The 25,499-nt window shown below is 36.4% G+C and overlaps 1 protein-coding gene across 6 annotated transcripts in view; it reads left to right on the top strand.

The window, feature by feature from the left end:
• Positions 1-13,574, top strand: part of CENPC (centromere protein C) — a 68,904-nt gene extending 55,330 nt beyond the window's left edge. For 4 of the 6 annotated variants that reach the window (XM_063107923.1, XM_063107921.1, XM_063107925.1 and 1 more), the window contains 4 exons: positions 33-128; positions 3,467-3,621; positions 12,285-12,375; positions 13,452-13,574. In XM_063107923.1, the coding sequence (XP_062963993.1) occupies positions 33-128; positions 3,467-3,621; positions 12,285-12,375; positions 13,452-13,522 (413 nt within the window). In that variant the 3' untranslated portion in view covers positions 13,523-13,574. Of the gene's footprint in view, positions 1-32; positions 129-3,466; positions 3,622-12,284; positions 12,376-13,451 lie in introns of those variants that run through there. The other 2 variants (XM_063107922.1, XM_063107924.1) reach the window with 2 other exon arrangements.
• Positions 13,575-25,499: the final 11,925 nt, after the last annotated feature.

The following is a 25,499-nucleotide window of genomic DNA, read 5'->3' as shown; positions in this document are numbered from 1 at the left end:
TAGTTTTTATTTCAGTGATATTTCTTTTGCAGAAAATAGATTAATGGTAAATCTGGGTATACCTGTAGGAGATCCTTTGCAGCCAACGAGGGTAAAGGACCCAGAAACAAGAGAGATTGTTCTCATGGGTAAGATCAAGAATGGTATTAAAAATACTTAATTTAACATCTAGTAAGAACAAACTGACTTAATGATCAGTCTGTGTATTTTTTCTTTTTCTCCCTAGCTCTTTCAGTACTCAAGTCCAGTAGAGGGTCTAATTCCAATAAGCAGCCCATGTGAGGACAGTTCTTGGGGAGTATCGATGGCAGACAGCCTCCAGGGATGTAGAGTGCTGTGCATTTGTTCTCTGGGGTACAAGTGCTACCATCAAGAGTGTTGCCTTCCCTAACAGGGTCTAGATCTTCTTTGACCAGGCGGACATATGGGGGACAGGGATTGTTTATGGAGAACTATAGCAAATTAGCTGGCAGACCCCAGAATACACCCTTGCTGTGGGGCCAGGCAGGAATTGTGGGTAGGGCAGACTGCCTTCTTGCCCTATGTATGCCAATAATGGTACCTAGGATATGAAACCTTTGTGGGGATGACTAACAAGAGCATCAATAAGCTATACGAATGCCAGACTTAACTACAAGCCTGGAACAAGGTCCTAGAAGGCTCCTGCTATATTAGATAGGCATTAAACTTTAGTCTCTGAGGTCATGGGAGGTCCTAAGGGATGGGCTATAGTGGGGTGGGGGTTTAGAGAATACTCAGCTGTTTACCAACCAGGCAATATTTACATTAGGAAATATTTAAATATTTTAACAACCTTAATGACTATACCAGTGAGTACAGATGACTATTTGTCCTAAGTCGGAGGATAAGTAGGTCAAACCAGAAAGGTAGTAATGGTATTTCCACTTAAAATTTTTGCTATAAAATAGGTTCCATTTGATGTCTTAAGTTTACATCTTAGCAAAGTTATTTCTGTATTCATATTGTTTATTTGGCAACAAAGGTAGAAGTACAGAGGGTTTTGTTTAGTATAGTGCCTTAACTAAAAACATCACTGTATTCTGCTAATTAGGGAAGTTGCAAGTGTTGTTGGGAGTTCACTTTTTGTCTGTTTATTTTTTTATTACTTTTTTTATTGAGTCATAATTGATTATATTTTTGAGATTCAGTGTTGACATGTGGATCAAATCAATATTACTAGTATGTATATTGTTACAAATTGTACTTATTCTTTATGCCTCTTGTCCAATCTCTCCCTATCCCCGTCTCTCTCCCCCCACCCACCACTGATAACTCTAGATTCCTTCTCTCTCTCTCTCTGAAATAGTAATGGTTACTCTGGTTTGTTGCCTAAATGATCTGTCAAATGCTGAGAGTTGTGTTCAGTTCCCCCAATATTATCATAGAGCAGATGCTTCTTCTGTCACTCTGGAATGGGCTTTGTGGAGAGAGACATCCTCTTCTTTTCTTTGGTCTCTGCTGGTGACTCTCCTTGTCGATGCATTCCAGTGGCTGGTGGACCATCTGCATGGTGGTTGTGATGTCTAGCCACTTTCACAGCAGCCATGGTTACTATGGTGGCTGTGGTGGGCCACCAACATGGATGTGATGTTTTTGGCATGCTCCTTGGCGCTGGTGGTGTGCCTGGTTGTGGGTGGAGGGGTTCAGTCCCCAGATCCATGCCCTGGGCCTCCATGCGGGGCCCCAAGGTACTGGTGATGTGCCAGACTGTGGAGGGGGGTGGTCCGGGCCCCGAGGCAGTGGCAGTGTGCCTGGATGTGGGAGTGGGGTCCGGTCCATGGCTTCAAGCCTCAGGATCCCAGGCGGGTCCTGAAGTGCTGGCAGTGTGTTTGGTGGGGGGCGGGATGTCCGGTTCCTGGCTCCATGCCCCGGGCCCCTGGGCAGGACTCCAAGGTGCCGGCCGTGTGCCTGGGTGTGGGCGGGGTGTCCAGTCCCTGGCTTGATGGCTTGGGCCCCTGGGTGGGGCCCTGTGGCACTGGCGGTGTGCCAGGGTGTGGGTGGGAGGTCCGGTCCCAGGCTCCATGCCACAAGTCCCTTGGTGGGGCCTTGAGGCCCTGATTGTATGCCTGGTTGTGGGCGGGGGATCCGGTCCTCAGCTCCATGCCCCGGGCCCCTGGGCAGGCCCTGAAGCACTAGCGGTGTGCCTGGATGTGGGTGTTGGGTCCAGGCCCCAGCTTCATGCCCCGGGCCCCAAGGTGCTGGTAGTGTGCCTGGGTGTGGGAGGGAGGGTATGTTCCCTGGCTCCCATGCTTCAGGTCCCTAGGTGGGGTCCTGAGGTGCTGGCAGTGTGCCTGGTTGTGGGCGGGGTGGGGGGGGGTCTGGTCCCCAGCTCCATTGTCTGTTTATTGAATCTATATATTTTCTATGTCCTGTGGTTTGTGGGATGGATAACTAACATTTCAAAATGTTCAGGGAAATACAGTCAGAAGCTGATAAATGTATTAATTATAGATCTGGAAGGGTTTGTAAGTAAAAGGGAAATAAAAGTCTTGTTATTTAATTATTAGTCAAGCAAGCAGAAAATAATCTATTCGCATGGCAATTATATTAGTCCATTTCTGTTGCTTATAACAGAATACTTGGAACTGGGTAATTTGTAAAGAAACAATATTTATTGCTTACAGTTTTGGAGACTGGGACATCCAAAGCCCAAGGAAAACATCTGGTGAGGGCCTTGTCCTGGTGGTGACTACAGTGACTCAGGGTATCGCATGGTGAATATGGTGGAGCATAGAGAGAAATAGCTACTCATGTGCTCTCCTTTTAAAGCCCTCTGAATCACGCCCATGATCACCATTAAACTATCAACTTATTAATCTGTTTACTAGGGCATGATCCTCAGAATCTAATCACCTCCTTCAATGCCCCACCTTTCATCTATCACCATAGGATTTCCCACCCTCTTAACACTGTCACAGTGGGGACTAAGCCTCTAAAACATTGAACTTTGAGGGGGACACAATTTAGTCCATAATAGTGATGATACATTTTTATAGTGGCTGTGTTGAACTTTTTAAAGATATGGAATTCTTTCTTGTGTGTCAGATAATTTTATTTTCTGCCTCATCTATAATAGAAATAATAATACTGCCATTATTATTATTAAGCTAAGAGTAACAGTGCTTACTTTGTGCTAGACAGTGTTTTAGCTTATACACATTAACTCTTGAATATTCACAACAATTCTTTAACATAGACGAATTATTTTTTTCAGTTTAGGAAAAAGAAATTGAGGTACAGAGAGCATTTAAGTAACTTGTCTTAGGTCATGCAGCTTATAAGACAGGATTTGACTTCTGGAATTCTAGCTCAAGTTGATAATCTTAGTTCTGTCTCTCTAAGGCAGGTTTATATTTAGAAATAACTCTTTATTAAATATGTATGTTATATCATTGAGCAATATCATTACTACTGCTTTATATTTGTATTACTATTTTTCCCGTAGATCTTATAAGGCCCCGCGATACATATCAACTTTTTGTTGATCATGGGGTGTTGAAAGTATATAAAACATTGGATACACCCCTTTTTTCTACTGGGAAATTGATATTAGGACCACATGAAGAAAAGGGAAAGCAGCATGTTGGCCCAGATATACTGGTGAGTATATTTTTCTATGTATTTATGTTTTGCTATAGTTACGAGTGATTTATCAGATGTGATGAGGCATTGAAATGCTATTTCCTCAAAAATGAAATCCTATTACGACTCTGTGAAGAGAAATTTTTTTATTTGTTAAATCTGTTTAGAGTCAGCCGTCCAATGGTTACTTAAAAGTAACTTTTGTATGCATACAAGGTTCAGATGTTTAAGGCATGGTCTTTAAAGAATCTTAGAATATACAGTAGTACCCTCTTATTCGTGGGGGATAAGTTCCAAGACTCCCAGTGGATGGCTGAAACCACAGATAGTACCGAATCCTATATGTGCTATGATTTTTCCTATACATACAAACCTCTGAAAAAATAGGCACAATGAAATATTAACAATGGTAATAATAAAATAGAGCAATTATAACAATATGCCAGCATCATTACCCTTGCACTTTGGGGCCATTATTAAGTAAAATAAGAGTTACTTGAACATAAGCTCTGCTATACTGAGACAGTGAGTCTGATAACCTAGATGGCTACTAAGTGACTAATGGCTGGGTGTCATATATGAGGGTACTTTAAAAAGTTCATGGAAGGATTTGTATTATCTTTTAATTCTATTTTCCCATGAACTTTTTGAAGTATTCTTATACAGCATGGATCTGCTGGACAAAGGGATGATTCCCATCCTGGGCGAGACAGAGTAGGACTGCTCGAGATTTCATCATCATGCTACTAAGAAAGGCATGCAATTTAAAACTTATGAATTGTTTATTTCTGGAATTTTCCTTTAAATACTTTTGAACGTTGGTTGACTGTGGGTAAGTAAAATCTTGGAAAGTGGAACAGTGTGTAAGAGGGACTACTGTAGATTTGAAAACAAGTAAATAGAATTTTAGAGCTGGAGGCAATTATAAAGATTGTCTAATTCTCCATTTTTCCAATCATGCAATTGAGAAATAGAGAAGTTAAAAAATTTCTTTGAAAATCACTTAACTGATTAGTAGTAGACTCAGGACTAAGAGCTAGTTATTTCAGTAAGTACAAAGTAATACACGCATACCTCATTTTATTGCACTTGGCTTTATTGTGCTTTGTAGGCACTGAATTTTTTACATGTTGAAGGTTTTTGGCAACCCTGCATTGAACAAGTCTTTTGGAGCCATTTTTCCAACAATGTGCTCACATTGTCTCTGTGTCACATTTTGGTAATTTGCACAATATTTCAAACTATTATTTTATCCTATGGTGAGCTGTGATCAGTGGTGTTTGATGTTACTATTGTAACAGTTTTGGGGCGCCATAAACCATGCCCGTATAAGGTGGTGAACTTAATTGGTAAATGTCATATATGTTCTGACTGCTCCACTGACCGGCCGTTCCCCTATCTTTCTTTCACTCCTTGGGCCTCCCTATTCTCTGAGACACAACAATATTGAAATTAGCCCAGTTAACACCTAGAGGCCATTATAGGGTTATTAAGTGAAAGGGAGAATAACATGCCTTTCACTTTAAATCAAAAGCTTAGTGAGGAAGGCACGTCGAATACTGAGACAGGCTGAAAGCTAGGCATCTTGTGCCAGTTAGCTAAGTTGTAAATGCAAAGGAAAAGTTCTTGACAGAAATTAAAAGTGCTACTCCAGTGAACCCACGAATGTTAAGTGAAACAGCCTTATTGCTGATATGGAGAAAGTGTTAGTGGTCTGGATACAAGATCAAACCAGCCATAACATATCCTTAAGCCAAAGCCTGGTCCCAAGCAAGGCCCTAAATCTGGTCAATTCTGTGAAGGCTGAGAGAGATGAGGAAGCTGCAGAAGAAAAGTTTGAAACTAGTAGAGGTTGGTTCAGGAGGTTTAAGGAAGGAAGTCATTTCCATAACATAAAAGTGAAAAATGAAGCAGCAAGTTATCCTGAAGATATAGATAAGATAATTGATGAAGGTGGCTACACTAAACAGATTTTCAGTGTAGATGAAACAGCCTTCTATTGGAAAAAGGTACCACCTAGGACTTTCATAGCTAGGGAATAGAAGTCAATACCTGTCTTCAAAGCTTCAAGGGACAGATTGGCTTTCTTGTTAGGGGCTAATGCAGCTGGTATTTGAAGTTGAAGCCAGTGCTCATTTACCATTCTGAAAATACTAGGGCCCTTATGAATTATGCTAAGGCTGCTCTGCCTGTGCTCTGTAAATGGAACAACAAAGCCTGGATGATTGCACCTCTGTTTACAGCCAGGTTTACTGAATATTTGAAGCCCACTGTTGAGACCTACTGCTCAGTAAAAAAGGATTTCTTTCAAAATATTACTGCTCATTGATAATCTGGCCACCCAAGAACTCTGATGGAGATGTACAAGATTAATGTTGCTGCCACATTCTAATACAACATTCATTCTGCAGCCCATGAATCAAGGAGTAATTTTGACTTGTAAGTCTTACTATTTAAGAAATACATTTTGTCAGTCTATAACTGGCACGGATAGTGAATTCTCTGATGGATCTGGGCAAAATAAATTGAAAACTTCCTAGAAAAGATTCACCATTCTAGATGCCAAATGAATGTTCTATTAGAATGTTCTATTCCTGATTCATGGAAGGAGGTCAAAATATCAACGTTACTAGGAATTTAGAAGAAGTTGATTCCAATCCTAATGGATGATTCTGAGGGGTTCAAGACTTAAGTGGAGGAAGTAACTGCAGATGTGATGGAAATAGTGAGAGAACTAGAATTAGAAGTAGAGCCTGAAAATGTGATTGAATTGCTGCAATCCCATGATAAAACTTGAACAGATGAGGAGGTTGCTTCTCACAGATGAGCAAAGAAAGTGGTTTCTTGAGATGGAATCTATTCCAGGTGAAGATGCTGTGAACATTGTTGAAATGACAGTAAAGGATTTGGAATATAACATAAACTTTGTTGATAAAGCAGAGGCAGGTTTTGAGAGGATGGACCTTGGTTTTGAAAGAAGGTCTGCTGTCAAACAGCATCACATGCTAAAGAGAAATCTTTTGTGAAAGGAAGAGTCATTCGATGTGGCAGACTTCATTGTTGTCTTATTTTAAAAAATTGCCACAGGTATCCCAGTCTTTAGCAACCAACACCCTGATCAGTCAGCAGCCCTTAACATCAAGGCCAGGCTCTCCACCGGCAAAAAGATTACCGCTTGCTCAAGGCTCAGATGATTGTTAGCATTTTTTAGCGTTAAAGTATTTTTATAAGACCAGTGCTCTAACCGCCAAACTATGGAGCCTGCTTAGTATTTTTTAATTACTTTTTTAGACATAATGCTATTGCACACTTAACAGACTTCAGTGCAAACATAACTTTTATGTGGACTGGGTGACCAAAAAATGTGCATGACTCTATTGCAATATTTATTTTAATGAGGTGGTCTGGAACAAAACCTGCAGTGTCTCTGAGGTATGCCTGTATTCTGTTAGGTATAACAGTATTACTGGCTGAAGTTAGGAGATTCAGGGTGAGTCAGTCAGTTCTCTCTCTCTCTCCTCTCCCCTCTCTCCCTCCTTCCTCCCTTCCTTCTCTCCTTTCTTTCTCTTCTTCCCCTTCCAGCCCCAGCCCCCCTTTGGAGACTTACACTTCTGCAACATTGGTCTGTTTTTATAGACATATATATTTCTGTATTCTGAATTGGAAAATTGTAAAAATTTTAAAGCATCAAATTTCAAAATATTTAATATTATACCACCATTTAAAAAAATAATATAACTAAGGGACATTTTTCAGTATGTGATATTTCAGCATTCTGTGACATCATGAGTTGCTGAAGTATCCCATACAAAATGATTTTTTTACTAACAAAACTAGAGTAAGCTGAAAGGGGAGAAAAAGATATTGAGACCCTTGAGTCTGTATTAACAAAGGAAGGCAAATTAAGGCAAGAAAAAGTTACATATGAAAGCCAAAGATTAATTTATTAATACATAAGTACAACTGGAATCTTAGTTTAATTATTATTTAAAATAATTTTAAGATATTCATTAATTCAGTCTTAAAATATTATAGATCTTCAGGTATTATTAAGATACTAAAAGTAAGACATTTGAAAAGCAATACATGGTCTCTGTGTAATGAGAAAGGAACAATTAATAATGAAGATAAACATTATGAAATGTCAACACTGAACTAATAGGCATTATCCATTGAACTGTAATGCCTTCACAATTCAAAAGGAGATTTGAATAGTAAATGTTTAAAAGTGTTTAACCTGGCTAACAGTCGAAGTAATCCACATTAAAAACAAATGACACTTTATAATAACTGAATTAGAAGAAATTATTAGAAAAATATTCATACCCTGTTACCTGTGAATCTCATGTATAGAAGTTTTTCCTAGGGAAATAATTTAAAAGTTGGGGAAGCTAAATATATGCAGTTATTTATTGTAACATTGACTGTAATTGCAAAAATTAGAAAACATTGAAATGTGCAACAGGAAGAAAATGGTTATATTTTTATTTTGATTTAGTAGTGGGATAAACTATTATATGATATAATAAGTAGTTATATAGCACTTATATGTTCCAGGCACAGTACTAGGCATTTTAAAATTAATTTAAATACATTATTTTGAAGAATAGCCATATAAGAAAACCTTTGGGATTAAAGCAAATGCACAAGATACAAAAAGTTTGTATCTTATTTTTCTGACCAGAATTTTAAAATATAAATGACAGAAACTTGAAGGAAATGTAGAAAAAAATAACGTTATTGTGTGATTACAGTTGATTTTAATTTTTTCTAAATATTCCCTTTGACTTTTTATAATGAAAATTAGAGTCAGTCTTTTTAGTATTGGGGGAATTTTTACATTTTTAAAACAATGGGTGCATAAAAATTGATGCTTTTGGGAAAAAAAAAAAAAAAAGAATAGATGGAGAACCAGCATAGGCCATTAACTCTTCCCTTCAAATACAGTGCAGGAGAGCATATATGAGAGAAAGAGTAGTAATAATAGCTTTGTTAAAATTAAATCCTGGGGTTGGAAGTTTAGCTCAGTTGGTTAGAGTCTGGTATTATAACACCAAGGTCACGGGTTTGTACCTTGTACCAGCCAGCTGCCAAAAAACCCAAACCCCCCCCCCCAAAACCAAAAAATTAAACCACAGAAGAATTAACAAATGAACTATAAGAGCTGATTGTGGAGCTCTCCCAGAAGACAATGGGAAGAGGTTAAGAAATAGAAAATATAAAAGTTAAATGATTTGAAGAACAGAGAAAAACATGCCAACATAATGAAATAATAATTTCAGGTGGAGAGAGGAAAAAAGAATACCCCACGGAACAAAGGCTAGAAATATTTTAAAAATTAGACAATAAATATTCCAGAACTAAAAAAACAAAATGACAGTAACACACTTAAAGGAATCAGAGGTTTTTTTGAAAATTGCCTGATTCCAGGCCTGGGACTAAGCTTGGAATATTTTTATCATAATGGATAGCAAACTGTCAAAGACCATTAGGATTGGATTATAAGGTCTCAGAATCCCACTTGAAGATGCTCCAAAGATGTAAAAACTTGAGTATCAATAAAAATAACTTCAGTAGATTGATATGTATCAATTATATATCTATGAGTTTTAAGGAATACTACAAAAAGAAAAACTAATTTGTCACTTTTGGAGGATTCTCGGGAGCCAACTCTATTGACAACTGATACGGCAAATAAAAGGGAAAGAACCAAACGTGTTCTGCCTTTCCCATATGAACTCTACGAAATCGAATAATAGATGAGAAATTTGTTCTTCTTAGAAATATTCCAGCTAATGAATGAATGAAGAAGGAATGCTAGTATTGAATATTACCATTTTACAACCCCTGACAAACTATTGGATATAGGGGTTTAGCACCAGTGGCTGCTAATATGTAAAAACAACACAACCAGAAGTTATGTGTCTCCAGATGGAAAAATACAACATAAAAACATAAACCAAAAACAAACCAAAACCTGAACCTGATTCTCTAGGTCTAACAACCAGTTTAAATAAAGAATGGCAGAACCTTACCTGTGAAGAGTTTTTACAATAAACTGCATGATTTTTTCAATAAGTAAGCTATAAGTCATAAAAAAGAATCAGACAGACCCTATAGATTAAGATTTCTGAGCCACGGCACCATTGGCATTTCGGATTGGATATTCTTTGTGGTAGGGTGGCTGTTCTGTTCACTGTAGGATGTTTAGAAGCTTCCCTGGTCTCTGTCCACTACATTCTAGTAACACCATTCTAGTAGGGACAATCAAACATATTCCTAGAAATTGCCAGTTGTCCCCTGAGGGGCAAAATCACCCCTGATTGAGAAACAGTCTTACTGATTGGGAGATTGTGAGACAGCTCAACCAGTCACTGTATGTGGCTTTTATTTGGATCCTGATGCAAACAGACCTTTAAAAATAAGACGTTTAAGAGACTATTGGGAATTTGAATGACTCGGTGGGTATTTAATATTAAATATTCACTTATTTTCAGGTGTGATAGTAGTACTGCAGTATGTTTTATAACAGCATTTGATCTTTCAGTACACATCGAAATATTTGCAGATTATGATGCTTGACATTTATTTTAAAATAATATGGAATGAGGAAAGTAGAGAGACTGGATTGGGCAGGTTGTTGGTATTAGGTATTCATGGGAGTTCATTCTGGTTTTTTTTTGTGTGTTTTAAAAGCCTTCTTAATTAAATGTTTGCAAAAATGGGGAGAGGTGTGCTTTGAGAACCAAAATCAATAGATAAGGGAAAAAAACAAAAAAACACTTGGAAGTATATGCTTGACTTTCTGTTGTTACTTTTGTCTTTTCAATTGAGGCAAATAGTTTTGGGTGCAATAAAACTTTTTTTTTTTTTTTTTTTTTTGGTCTTATTAAGTTATAGCAATACTTTCAGAACATTTCAGGAGCTTTTTTTTGCATTTAGGGAGGCAGTATAGCATGGTAGTTAAGAGCATGACTTTTGGAATTAGAGGGCCTGAGTTCACATCTCAGCTCTGCCATTTACATGGTGACCTTGGAAAGTTACTTAGCCTCTCTGTACCTCAGTTTCTTTGTTTGTGAAAAGCTATTAAAGTAATATTTGTTTCATTAGTAGGCACATACATTAAATGAATAAAAATAAAGTGCTCAGAACAGTGCATGGCACAGAGTAAGTGCTGTATAAGGGCTAGCTAAAATTGTTATTCTGGTATTTTAGGCTCATTGTACAAAGCAGTTAAAAAAAAAAAAAAAAACCCAAGAAGGATGAGGATTTATCTGAGGCATATCCTTGATGATGCCCTAGTTTGGGCTGCTATAACAAGAATACCATAGACTTAGTGGCTTAAAGAACAAACATTTATTTCTCATAGTTTGGAGGCTAGGGAATCCAAGATCAAGATGCTGACAGATCTGGTGTCTGAGGGCCCACTTCCTGATTTGCAGACTTCTTGTATCCTCACATGGTGGAGAGCAAAGAGAAAGGGAGAAAACTGGTATCTCTTATAAGGGCACTAAATCCCATTCATTAGGGTTTCCTCTCCCAGAGGCCCCAGCTCTTAATACTATCACATTGGGAATTAAGAATTCAAAATATGAATGGGGGGTGGGGGATTACACAAGCATTCATTCTATAACAATGGCTGATTCTCAAAGTTTGAGGGCCTTACACTTTTTATTTTAGTTCAAGAAACAGATTTGAGAGTATGCTACCTATGAATAAAGTGTGAAATTTGCCACATTTGCATATGGAAGCCAGCATAGTTAGATTTATCTATCCTCTTTTATTTTCTTAATCTTGATCCTTGTTTAACTGTGTGATTCTGGGAGGTGGGAAGGGAGATTTGCCTTTTTGTTCTCTTTTATTCATTAGTTTGTGTACAGTAGTCTGGTGTCTCAGGCATTGTAACCTTTAAAGATGCATACATAAAATCTACATATTTTTCTGGTATAGCTAAGTGATATTCTTTACACTGGTTCTGAATTTTCATGAGCTGGTAAATATTAAAGAAGAACAGAAGAAATTTCTTCTGGTATTAGTTTCCTATTGCTGCCCTAACAAATTATTGCAAATTCAGTGGCTTAAAATGACATTCTTTTATAATCCCACAGTTGGGCAGGTTAGAAGTCTGGTGGGCTTGGCTGGGTATTCTAGAGTATCACAAGACAAATCAAGATGTGGGCCAGTCTGTGTTCCTTCCCAGAGGTTCTGAAGATTAATATACTTCCAATCTTCATCAGACTGTTAGTAGAATTCAGTTCCATGTGGTTATAGGACTGAGGTTAGTGTTTCCTCACTGGCTGTTGGCCAGTGTGTCATTCTAAACTTCTAAAAATAGCTCATATTCTTTGGTTTATGGCCCCCTTATCTTTAGTGCCAGGAACAGTACAAGTCCTTTTCAAGCTTTGAATTTCTCCTTCTGCCTGATTTCTCCTCTTCTTCCAGCAGGAAAAAGTTCTCTATTTTTAAGAACTCATGTGATTAGATTGGGCTCACCTTGATTTTCAAGGATATTCAAGGATAATCAAGGTCCCTTTTGCCATGTAATGTAATATATTTACAAATTTTGGAGATTAGAGCATGAACATATGGAGAGTTGTTATTCTACCACTTTTCCTTTAAGGTCCTTGGAGTGTAGTTGTTGTGGTTAATTAGAAATGACATTTTTATTTTTAATTTTACAGGTTTTTAATGTTAATTTCGGTGACCTTTTGTGTACCTTACATGAAACACCTTATTTAATAACTACTGGAGATTCATTCTATGTTCCTTCAGGTAAGAATAACTAAAGACATTTTATTTCACAGTTACAATATTTATATAGTTGCTCATGGGCACCATGAAAATGGAAACCACAGTAGTCAAAATGATGTGTAAGACTGATGACAAAGCAGTTTGGTACATCTTTTCCTTTCATTTTATCATTAGGTATGCATATTAATGTTTTGATACATGAAAATTGAACAAGAGTTGTTTATTGCTGAATATAAAAATATTTAGATAAGGAGGTATGTTGTATTCCAGGGTAGGAGGAAAATTATTTCCCCCACGTTCTCTCTGAGACGTTTTCAAACAGTTTCTAGTGGGTTATTTTAAACATAAAGAGCAGTGTGTGAATCAGTTATTGAAGAGCACAAGTCATTGGAAATTTTAATTTTAATTTTCATTCATTTGTTCATTTTTTCATTCACTCAGAAATATGATTAAGGGTCTTCTATGGACAACATTTCTCTAAGAGTTTGGAGTTTACATTTTAATGTAAGGAGACAATAATAGCTATTATGTTTATATAGTCTTTAGTATGTGCTTGCACTGTTGTGAATACTTTGTATAATTGTTAACTCAGTTAATCTTAATATGTATCAATTAATATGTATCAATTTCTAATGTATCAAGTTGCAGTAATAGTACTCAGTGCTAATAAATCTATATGTGATGCTGTCCCTCTGTATTTCACTTTTGCTGTTATTACCTCATTTATTTAAGAGTGTCATTTGCCTTTTTTAAATATTGAGATTTTATTTTACGTAACATTGTACCATTTATACTTTCCTATATATGCATATGCCTGCTTTAGGGGAATCCATAGCAGATCCAAATACCTAATAAAGATTGGTTTCAGGAAGAGAGTTTCTCTTCTCTGCACCCTTTTCTAACTCATCTCTGCATTCATTACCAGAATGATGTGGAATTTACATTCCTTCAAGCCATATCTGTATCACAGGTGGTGGTTAGGAGAATTGTTTTTATTTTGTGTTGTATACTGTAACTGTCAGCTGATGACTAAATACTTACTCAAAAGGAAATGATTCTTATGGAAATAAATTTATTTTCCTATCACTTTTTTTTAGGTAATCATTACAGTATCAAAAATCTCCTGAATGAGGAAAGTGTTCTTCTTTTTACTCAGATAAAAAGGTGAAAGATGAAGCAAGTTTAAATACATGTATATATATAAAACAGTTTGTATAGTTGGGACATTTATATTTGTAATTACTTATGATGTTTTAAAATAAAAACTTTATTCTGTTTTGTGTAAACTTGTATTACGTAAACATTTCAAACTCCCCCATGTGTCTTTTAATTATTTTTGTTGTTGTTGAACCATAATTGATTATACATATTTTTGGGATTCGATGTTGACATATGTTGATTAAATCAATATTACTACTATGTATATTGTTACAAATTGTACTTATTCGCTATGCCCCTTGCCCAATCTCTCCTTAACCCCCTCGTCTCCTGCCTCCCACCACTGATAACCCTAGATTTCTTCTTTCCCTTTGAAAGAGAAATAGTTACTCTGTTGATTTGTTGCCTAGATGATCTGTCCAATGCTGAGAGGCCCCCAATATTATCATAGAGCAGATGCTTCTTCTGTCACTCTGGAATGGGCTTTGTGGAGAGAGATATCCTCCTCTTTTCTTTGGTCTCTGCTGGTGACTTTCCTTGTGTCAATGCACTCAAGTTGCTGGTGGAGACTCTGCATGGTAGTTGTGAAGTCTAGCCACTTTTGCAGCAGCTGTGGTTACTGTGGTGGCTGTGGTGGGCCAACCACATTGATGTGATGTTTTTGGCATGCTCCTTGGCACTGGAGGTGTGCCTGTTTTGGGCAGGGTTCTGGTCCCCAGCTTGATTCACTGGGCCCCTGGGTAGGGCTCCAAGGCACTGGTGGTGTGCCTGGTTGTGGGTGGGGGGTTGTTTCTGGTCCCTGGCTCCATTCCTGGGGCCCCCATGTGGGGTCCCGAGGTGCTGGCAGTGTGCCTGGTTGTGGGGTGGGCCCCGAGGCACTGGTGGTGTTCCTGGATGTGGGAGTGGTGGTCCCAGGCAGGCCCTGAGGTGCTGGTGGTGTGCCTGGTTGTGGGCTGGGGGGGGGGGTCTAGTCCCTGGCTTCATGCTTTGGGCCCCCAGATGGGGCCCTGAGGCACTGCCGGTGTGCCTGGGTGTGGGCGGGGGGTGTCTGGTCCCTGGGTTTTTGTCCCGGGCCCCTGGGCAGGGCCCCGAGGCACTGGTGTTGTACCTAGGTGTGGGCGAGGGGTCCGGTCCTCGGCTCCATGCCCTGGTCCCCCAGATGGGGCCCCGAGGTGCTGACTGTGTGCCTACTTATGGGCAGGAGCGTCAGGTCCCCGTCTCCATTACCCAGGCCCCTGGGCAGGGCCCCATTGTGCTGGCTGTGTGCCTGGGTGTGGGAGTGGGGTCCGGTCCCCAGCTTTAAGGCTAAGGTTCCCAGGCTGGCCCCGAGGCACTGGTGGTGCACTTGGACTGGAACTAATTTTTTGTCCTTTGCTTACTTCTAAAACAGGGGAACTTCCTGTGGGATCCAGTACTTGAATTGCATGGTTGAGCTAAATTGCTGCTTTGCTGCTGTTTCCCTAGGGAAGACTTTTGTGTTGCTCAGGGTTTAATGGTTGAATTTGTAGGTTCTTCTGGCTCTGCAGAGACCTGGTGCACCTGGATTGTGTAGAAACTCTGATCTGGGCCTGAGTTTTTACATCACACTGCACCCCGCACAATACTGCATTCCTGACCAGTCTCCTCTCAGTGGCCCTGTGCTGACTGGAGGGTGGATTGGCTGTCCTTGCTGTGTCCCAGTGTTTTCCTGGTGGTTCCATCCCCCCCCAGCGCCTGTGCTCCAAACACTTCCTGTGGGAAGGGCCCTGCGCCAGTCCTTTGTGATGACTCATCGGCCTCTGAATGGCTCCTCTTTTTCAGCTGTTCTGTCTTCTCGCTCTTGCGTGGGTCCATGGGAACCCTATTAGTAGTTTTGCTGTCTTGGGGGCCACCAAGGTCCTCTTATCCCCTGCTGCCTCCAAGCAACTCCATCTGAAGGGCACAGCTGTGGTTTCTGCCTGCTCCTGCTCCATGAGCTCAGCAGCTCCAGCCTGAAAGCGGCCGTGGCCCAAAATGCTCTGAGCAGTTCTTTCTCTCATCATGGCTCCTCCTGCTTCTTGAACTCTGTAGGTCTCTCCTCCTCTTTCCCTGAGCTCCAGTAGCCCCAGCTTGGCTGTTGTTACATTTTTATAGATGTAAATTGGTTGATTTGTGGGAGAGAGTGACACTGGGGACCGTCTCTTCCGCCATCTTGACCTGAATCCATATCTTTAATTTTTCCATTAATATACACATGCTATAGTGAAGCCCATATTCAGAAGGTTATTTTAATAATGTGGAAAGATTACCAAAATCACTGCTCCCACAATGAAATATAACACATTTCTTTTTCAGAAGAATATGTCTATTTATTTAAACAAATCTTTTCTAAATATTAGTTTTAAATCATTGATCATTAAATAATCCAATAGTAGAGAACTATGGTAAATGGTACATCTGTATTAGTTTCCCAGGGTTGCTGTAACAAAATACCACAAACTGAGTGACCTACAGCAATAGAAATTTGTCATTTCAGTTCTGGAGGCTAGAAGTTTGAAACTAAGTCAGGGCTATGACGTCTCTGAAATTTATATGGGCTAATCCTTCCAACCTCCTGACTTCTGGTGGTTTGCTGGCAGTCTTTGGCATTCCTGGCTTTCAGCTATAGCACTTCAGTCTGTGCCTTCATTGTCACATGGTGTTCTTGCCTGTTGTGTCTCTCTCTTCACATGACATCTATTTATGTATTACATATGTTTCTGCTCATATTGTCTTCTGGAGGCAGTGCCCTTTGCCATTGCTTTTTGTATATGGCTTCCCACCCAACCCTTGTTTGTTTTGCTTTTTGTTTTTTTATAGCTGGCCAGTATGGGGACCTGAACCCTTGACCTTGATGTTATCAGCTCCACGTTCTACCAAGTGAGCTAACTGGCCAGCCTCTCCTTCTCCCTTTTAATATTAAAATTAAATGCCTCAGTAAATAAGCTAAAGAGTCTACTCTTTATTGATTTTTGGTTTATATATTAAAATTATTAACTCTGAAGAAGTTGATGTTTTATGGTGAGTTATCCTTAGACCAACCCCATTTTCAGATCTATTATTGAACAGTTAAATACATACAATCAAATAGTTTTTGGAGTGAGGCTTAGGAGAAATGTGGTGTGTAAGGTTTTTTTATTTCAGTGCTTTTAAAAAATTTTCCCTTCCATAAAAATGGAAGATGATTATTCTTTACATTGTGATCAATTTGTTGTTAATATGAGTTCCGTAGGGATAAATATGATATCGGTATGATTTTGTTCATGTATTTCATAGTCAGATTATTACTTTTGTACATGTATATATAGAGTTTTCTTATTACAAAAATAAATTTTAGCTAGTCATTTTTTAAAAAATTGAATAGTCCAGTAATATTATTACTAGTTCTCCTTACAGAGCAATAGTAATTGAATTTGAGTATTCTCTATTGAGTATTGAGTAACTCAATAGAGAATAACTGCTATATTACAAGTAATATTTTGGAATCTTTTGGGATTTTTTTGTTGTTGTTAATTATTTATTAAGAGAAACTATCCTTTAGCACACATATTCATTTTCATAGTTTAGGAACACAGGTCATCAGTGATAAACTTCTATGAAACTCAATCCAAAGAAATTCTTTGCATTAGAAAATGACTTTGCACTCTGAAAGATACCAGTCTTCCTCATCTCCTCAAAATTTTTCATGGAATCATGATCTCTGTAGAAATCTGCATATGTCTTCTTTCTTGGTGCCACTGCAAACTTTTAGAGAGCTGCAACCCCCAGGGATACAGCGAGTGCTCCAACAAAATGAAATCTCAGACTCTTGGACAGAAGGCCATGCATCTGAGGTTTCGTCAAAGCACCAGAAACCATTGTAGTTCTTGTCCCTCAACACCAACGTCCTTTCTGGCTTAAAGAGCAACTAACTGCCTATTTTGGAATCTTTTTAAAAGAAAACCTTAAGCATTAGTTGGATGCTTTGATTTCAGTAATTTCTTTCAGTCTTTTAACTTACTTAAAGTATTACATATGTTTTCATCTGTATTCAATTGTTTTGTGATATCAGTATCAGATTTAATGTATTTTAACAATTTTTCTTAAATCACATTTCTCAAAATTACATGTGAAATATTATGTATATTCAAGTTTAAATATAAATTCTTAAAATATTTTTCCTAGTAATTACTGAATCCTTTAACAGATAGCTATTTTATAATGTCCGTAACACTATTAAATTATCATTAGGGTGGATCTTGAATTAAACTAAGAGTTTAATCTTTTAAAAAATTTAAGCATAATAAAACTAAAAAAGGAAAAAATTAAAATTACTTATTTGCATCTCTGATTAAGGACATTTTATGCTTGTGCTGGAAATAATCTGAACTTGACTATTCTATATGACCCAAGTATTTGAGTATTGATCAAAGATTATAGTTAGATAGGAATACATAAATTATTTTGTTCATTCGCCTTTTTTTGACCACCACTCTTAAGTATATGCTTTAACTCTACTTCCTGCCTCCCAAATTCTAAGCTTTAAGAAAAGGAGATAAGAAAAAGGAAGATAATATTGATTCTTCTAAAGGTAGATTGTGCATATTCAGAAATGAAAAGAGTAGAGAAGTGAACACTACTGACATGATCCATATGTTTCAAACACTAACGTAGTAATATGTTTTCAAATTAACAAAGAAAATATACGTACAAATTAAGTTCAGTTTACTTTTTTGCCTCAATGTTTAGCTTGCGAATGTGTGTATGTAAATAAATGTCATGGTATATTGATATGACAGACAATGTTGAACTTTTTCAGGATATTTATATTGTGGGTTAGTGAAAACTTTTCTTTTGGAAATTATATGAAAACATAGAAATTATGTTGTTAACTGTATTTATTAATTCCTGCAGGGTGCTTAGTATTAATACACCTCTGGTGTACAGAGACAAAATATAGGTATATAGTAGAGGAGACTAACTATTTTCAGTGTTTACATAGAAAAGTAGCATAGAAAGTAATCCATCAGGACTGCGAGTTCTTTAATATGTTGGAAACCACCCCTAATTCATGAATTAGAGAATTTGGCTTATAAAAATTCATTCTTTCTCTTTCCTGGTCCTGCTGAAGTTTTTACCCCTGGTCTCAACAATAATTGCTTTTGCTTAAGACCCTTTGTTGTTATAAAGAGAGTTAGTGTTAAGATCAATAGAGAATAACTCAGACTTTTCTATTAATGTTACCAGGTACACTTAACATACGTAGAAAACTAAAGAGATTTAAGGAAAAGATGGTTCAATTAAATGTCAGAAGCAAATTGTCAGCAGCTAGTCCTGAAGATACTTTTAAATATTCTCATATTGACTCGAGTACCTTGGTCCCATTTGCCAGAATTCAAATTCAGCAGTATGCTTTAAACTGCTTTTATTTTTTAAAAAAAGAAAAACCAGTGGAAATGTATTACTTTTCACACAGAGCTTTCTAGGACATTGTCTATTGTATTCCTCAGTGTCTCCCTAAGAAGTTTTTGTGTTTGGTATATGAACAAACTTTATTACTAGAGAAACTGGTTTAATTGCTTTCCCAAGTCAGGAATTACATAACCAGATATGTTTTCATCTTTATATAGATGGACCAAAAGTTCATTTTTCTCAGTCAACTGCCATGACTTGATTTTTAAAGTGAAGTATTTAATTTATTGTTACAATTTACATGTAGGCAAATGTGTAGATTGTAAGTACAGTTCAATGAGTTTTTAAGTGCATCTTACACCTAAGTAACCCACATAAATTCTGTCACCCCAGGAAGTTCCTTTCTATTGTCTCCAAGTCAATTCCAAAATCAACTCCACTTCTACTCCCTGGTATACAGTTCTGATATCTATCATTAGATGAATTCTACTTGTTCTAGAACTTTATGTAGACTCCTAAAATAAATATTCTTTTATTCAGCACAATATCAAAGATTCATCTACCATGGTGTGTAAACCAGTTGTTCATCTTTTACTGTTGAATAATATTCCATATTATTATTACCACTGTTTGTTTTCCTCTCAATGGACATCTGGGTTGTTTTTGAGCTTTGGACTATTGTGAATAAAGCTTCTGTGAATATTTTTGTCAAGTTCTTTTATGGACATATGTTCTTATTTCTCTTAGGTTGATACCTATGCTGAGTTAAAGTGTGTGTGTGTGTGTGTGTGTGTGTGTGTGTGTGTGTGTGTGTGTGTGTGTGTGTGTGTGTGTGTGTGTGTGTGTGTGTGTGTGTGTGTGTGTGTGTGTGTGTGTGTGTGTGTGTGTGTGTGTGTGTGTGTGTGTGTGTGTGTGTGTGTGTGTGTGTGTGTGTGTGTGTTATCTCATTCAGGGAGGTTTACGTTTCCCTGAAAACTAATGATTTTTTTGCCTACTTTTTTTTGTGCTCTTGTATGCTTACTGACCATTTGTGTAACTTTTGTGTTTATTTTAAAACTAGATTTCATCTTTTTATTGAGTTGTAGAAGTTATTTAGAGATGAGTTTTTTGTATGTATTATGAATTTTTTTTTTTTTTTTTTGCCAGTTTAGGATTAAGATCTATCTCAAATTAATTTCTTGTGTGTAATGTGAGGTTCGCATAAAGGTCAGTTTCTTTTCCTATATGGTTATCTGGTTGTCCCCAGCAACATTTGTTGAAAAGACTTTTTCTCTCTATTAAATTGCTTTGTTAAATTGTCTAAAGTTATTTAACTGTATGAATTGATTTTTGGACTCTCTTCTCTGTTCCATTAAACTCTGTTTTCATCTATAGCTTTATAGTAAGTTTTAGAGTCAAGTTCTGTGAGCCTTCTGATTTTGAGATTTTCAAGATTGTTTTGGCTAATGTAGGTCCTGAGTATTTGCATATAAATTTAAAAATTAGTGTCTCAATGGTTACTATAAAGCTTACTGGGATTTCTATTGGAATTGAGTCGAATCTTTACATAAATTTGGGATGAACTGTCATTTGGACAATATCATGTAGTCTTCAAAGAACATGGTACATTTTTTTATTAGATTTTAATTTTAATAGTTTTTAAAAGAGATTTTGTTCATCTTTTGTTAAAGTTATTGGTAGACACTGCATATTTTTTAATACTATGGTCAATTATATTGTTTCCTTAATTTCATTTTCCATGTGTTTATTTCTAAAATACAGAAGTACAATTGATTTTTACATATTCAATTTGTATTCTGTGACCTTACTAAATTTAATCATTAACTTTTTTTGAGATTCCTTAGGATTTTGTATGAGTATATATTCTATGTATACCATCACATCTGCGAATAAAGAAATTTTGACTTCTTTCCTTTCAATCTTTGTACCTTGTAATTCTTTTCCTTGCATTATTGTTTTGGCCAGGACCTCCAATGGACTGTTAAATAGAAGTAGCCATCCTGCCTTGTTCTCATTCTTGATAGCATTCAGTCTTTAACCATTAAGTATAATGTTGGCTGTAAACTTTTTGTAGACTCATTTGTCAAATTGAGGAAGTTCTTTGTATTTCTAGTTTGCTGTTTTTTTTTTTTTTTTTTAAACCAAGATTCTACTTATGTCTATTAAAATGATCATCTGGTTTTCTCCTTTGTTCTGTTTGGTGAATTACATTTAAAAGATTTTTTGTTTATGTCTCTTTGGTTTCTTTAGGATGAACCTCACTTGGTCATGATGAACTAATCTATATATTGCTATATTTAGTTTAATTTTTTTCTTTTTTGGTGCTGGTTGGCACAGGGAACCAATTTGTTAATATTTTGTTTAAGATATTTTTGCATGTCTGGGTTCTTGAAGGAATATTGATCTGTGGTTTTTGTTGCTGTTATGACATTGTCAGATGTTGGTGTCAAGCTTATGTGGATTTTATAAAACGGATTAGTAACTGTTCCTTCTTTTTGTAATCTCTGGAAATGTTTATATAAGATTGCTAGTATTAGCTTCTCAAATGTTAGAAAGAATTAGCAGTAAAAGTATCCAGGCCTGGAGTTTTCTTTATTGGAACATTTTAAGTTATGATTGGAAATACTTCTCAAACATTAGAATTACCACTAAAACCATCCAGGCCTGGAGTTTTCTTTATGGGAGAGTTTTTAATTATGGCTTTAACTATTTTTACAAGTATCAGATTATTCAGATTTTCTGTTTCTTCAGTTTTAGTAAAATTTGGCTTATATCTAAGTTTGAAAGAATTTGTATCTAAATTTTCAAGTTGATTTACATGAAGTTCATAATCTCACCAGATTTCTTGAGATTTCATATATTCATCAAAATGATATAAGTTAATATAACAATGCTTAGTGAAGTAAATTGTCTATTTTTTTCTTCTCTTTTTCTTGGTCATTCTAGCTAGACTAGCATAAGCTAGCTAAATCAGTTTTCTTGCTCTTTCAAAATAACCTTTGATTATGTTGATTTTTTAAATCATTTTTTTGTTTGTTTTTTGGCAGCTGGCCAGTAAGGGGATCAGAACTCTTGACCTTGGTGTTTACAGCACTACACACCAACCAAGTGAGCTAATTAGCCACCCCTTGATTTTGTTAATTTTTCTGTGTTGTCTTTCTGTTTCTATTTCATTAACTTTTGATCCGATTTTTATAATCTGCATTCTACTTACTCTGGGCTTGATTTAGTCTTCTTTTTCTAGTTTCTTAAGATGGAGGCTTAGATGATTTATTTTAGAATTTTTTTATTTTCTAATTGAACCACTTAAAGCTACAAATTTCCTTTTAAATACTTTTTTAGCTGCATCTCTCGTGCACTTTAATGTCATGTTTTTATTTTATTTTTATTTACTTTAATATATTTTCTAATTGTTGTGATATCCTATGACCACCGATTTATTTGGATGTGTTTCCTATAAAATACAAACCTTTGAGAGTTTCCCAGGTTGTTTTTCTGTAATTTTAACCTTTGCATTCATGAGGTTGTTTTAGCTACTTGGTTATGCTATAGTAGCATGGAAGCAGCTGATAGATAGTAAATGAATAAATGAGTAAATGAATGGGTATGGTTATATTCCAAAGATCTTTATAAACAAAACACAGTGAACTGGATTCTACGTGTGGGTTTGGTTTGCCAGATCCTGATGTGGTCAGAGAACATACTTTGTACACTTTTGTTTCTTTTACATTTATTGAGATTGTTTTATGATCCACAATATGCTGTATCTTGGGAAATGTTCCATGTGTACTAGAAACAAATATGTATTCTTGGATGAGGTATTCTATGTCTGCTAGGACATGTTGGTTGGTAGTATTGCTCAAATCTATATTCTAACTGATTTTCTGTGTGATTGCTCTTTCTTAACTACTGTTACAGGAGTATTGATAGCTTTTATTCTAACTGTGGAATATTTATTTCTCTTGCATGTCTGTACATTTTTGTTTCATATATTTTGAGACTATTTTTAGGTTCATATTCCTTTATTATTGTTATATCTTCTTTCTCTGTTGACCCAGTTGTCATTATAAAATGTCCCACTTGGTGATGTTTCTTATCTCTTAATGTCTATTCTGTCGATATTAATATAGTCACTTCAGCTGTCTTATAGTTACTGTGTGTCTGATGTATCTTTTTTTGTACTTTTATATTCAACCTATTGTATCTTTAAATTTAAAATAAGTCTGTTATAGAAGCACACAGTTGAATCTTGCTCTTTTTAAATCCAGCCTAACAATCTATGTCTTTTGATTGGAATGTTTCATCCATTCATATTTAATGTAAATATTGGTAAGTTTGGATTTATGTCTGTCATTTTGCTGTGCCATTTCGTTTTTTATCTCTCATGTTTTAAAAACTTTTTTGATTGTTATTCTTTTGTTGATTCCTCACTATCTAATTTTGGTTAGGAATCTTTTTTGGTGTACCATTTTAAGTCTTCTGAATTTTATCCATACTTTTTGAGTTGTTTTAATGCTTGCTGTAGAGATTACTTTATTCATTTTTAATTTGTCTCAGTCTCTGTCAGGTTACTGCCTTCAGTTTGGTAAAATATAGCAACTTCCATCAGTATAGCCTCATTTCTTTTCCCTTTTAATTTGTGCTTTATTGTTATATATATAAAACACTATAATATGCAAATATTTGATTTTGTATATTTACTTAACCTGACTATTCTGTGTTGTAATTATTGCTTCAAATTATATGTTTTTAAATACATACACTTCTTTATATTATCTTTGTTGCTGTTCATTCCTTCCTGTGTATCAGACTTAACATCTGGTGTTCTCCTTTCAGAATGAAGAACTTCAGTATTTCTTATTGAGTAGGTCTATTAGCAATTCTATCAACTTTTGTATGTCAGGAATGACTTTATTTTGACTTCATTTCTGAAAGATAGTTTTAGTTGTTTCTAGGTTTACAATTTGTTTTGTTTCAGCACTTTGTGCCATTTCATTGCTTTCCGTCCTTTCTGGTTAGAAGTCCACTGAAAATCGTATTGTTGTTCCTTTCTGTGTGATAAATCATTTTCCTCAAGCTCCTTTGAAGATTTTGTCTTTTATTATTTTCACTATAATATTTCTAGGTAGTGTTCTCTTTGTATTTATCATACTAGGGTTTGGTAAATTAGGATCTGAATGTTAATGTTTTCAGATTTGAGAAGTTTTAGTCTAATATTCAGTTTTTATCTCCTTTTTTTTCCCCTCTACTTTCAATCTCATTACACATATGTTGGAATGCTTTTTACTATCTCACAGGTCTACAATTCTTTGTTCCATTCTTTTAAAAAATCTTTTTTCTTTTCATTCTTTGAACTGGATACTTTCTATTGATATATCTTCAAATCACTGATTCTTTTTTTCTTTATTTTTATAGCAGTTTTAGTTTTACAAAGAAATTTAGCAGAAAGTACAGACTGTTCCCATTACTCTTTCCCTTCCCCAACCATACAGTTTCTCCTGTTATTGACATGTTACATTAGCAGGGTACATTGGTTGCCATTGTGAATAAGTATTGATATATTACTGTTAATTTTGTATTAGGGTTCCTTGTTTGCATTGTACAGTTGTATGGGCTTTGCCTAATGCATAATATCATGTATTCACTCTTACAGTATCATACAGAATAGTTTTGCTGCTCTAAAAATCCTCTGTGCTCCACCTGTTCATCCCTCTTTCCCTACCTTCCTCCCTCATCCCCTGAAATCCTGGCAACTACTAATTTTTTTATCATTACCTCAAACATTTCTAGTTTCTCTTTGTTGAAAACATTAAACGTTCTTCTGGCTAATGAAAACTACACAATAAATTGTTAATTATAGTCACCCTGTATGCTATGGAACTCTAGATAATATTCTTGCTATCTAACTTTGTATCTGTTGATCTCTAACTATTCCCTCTCCCCACTACCCTTTCCAGCCTCTGGTAAACCAACATTTTCTCTTCTGTGTGATCAAATTTCTTGGCTGCCAGGTATGAGTGAGAACACGTGATATTCATTGTTCTGTTCCTGGCTTCTCTTAACATAGTCAAGCTAATCCATGTTGCTGCAAATGACAGTATATTTTGTTTTTTAAGGATGAATAGTATTTCATTGTGTACATATACCATATTTTCTTTCTTCATTCATCTGTTAATGGAAACTTGGTTTGATTTCATATCTGGGCTACTGTGAATAGTGCTACAATAAACATGGAAGTGCGAATGTGTTAGTCTGTTTCTGTTGCTTATAACAAAATACCTGAAACTGGGTGACTTAAAAAGAAAATGAAATTAATTGCCTATAGTTTCTGAGGCTAGGAAGTCCAAAGTCCAGGGAACACATCTGGTGAGGGTCTTCTTTGTTGGTGGCTTTACAGCAATGCAGGGGTCTCACATGGCAGAAAATGGCAGAGCAGAAAGAGAGAGATAGTTCCACATACAGCCCTTTTAAAACTCTTGGAACCATGCCTCTGACCATCATTATTAATCCATTCATTACGGCATGGTCCTACAATGTAATCACCTCTTGAAGGCTCCACCTTGCCATTACCATAATAGGATTTCCCAACCTCGACAGTT

The sequence above is a fragment of the Cynocephalus volans genome, chromosome 9 (assembly GCF_027409185.1).
Source record: "Cynocephalus volans isolate mCynVol1 chromosome 9, mCynVol1.pri, whole genome shotgun sequence".
Lineage (NCBI taxonomy): Eukaryota > Metazoa > Chordata > Mammalia > Dermoptera > Cynocephalidae > Cynocephalus > Cynocephalus volans.
The sequence above is the reverse complement of the archived record's forward strand: the minus strand, read 5'-3'. Positions and strand labels throughout refer to the sequence as shown.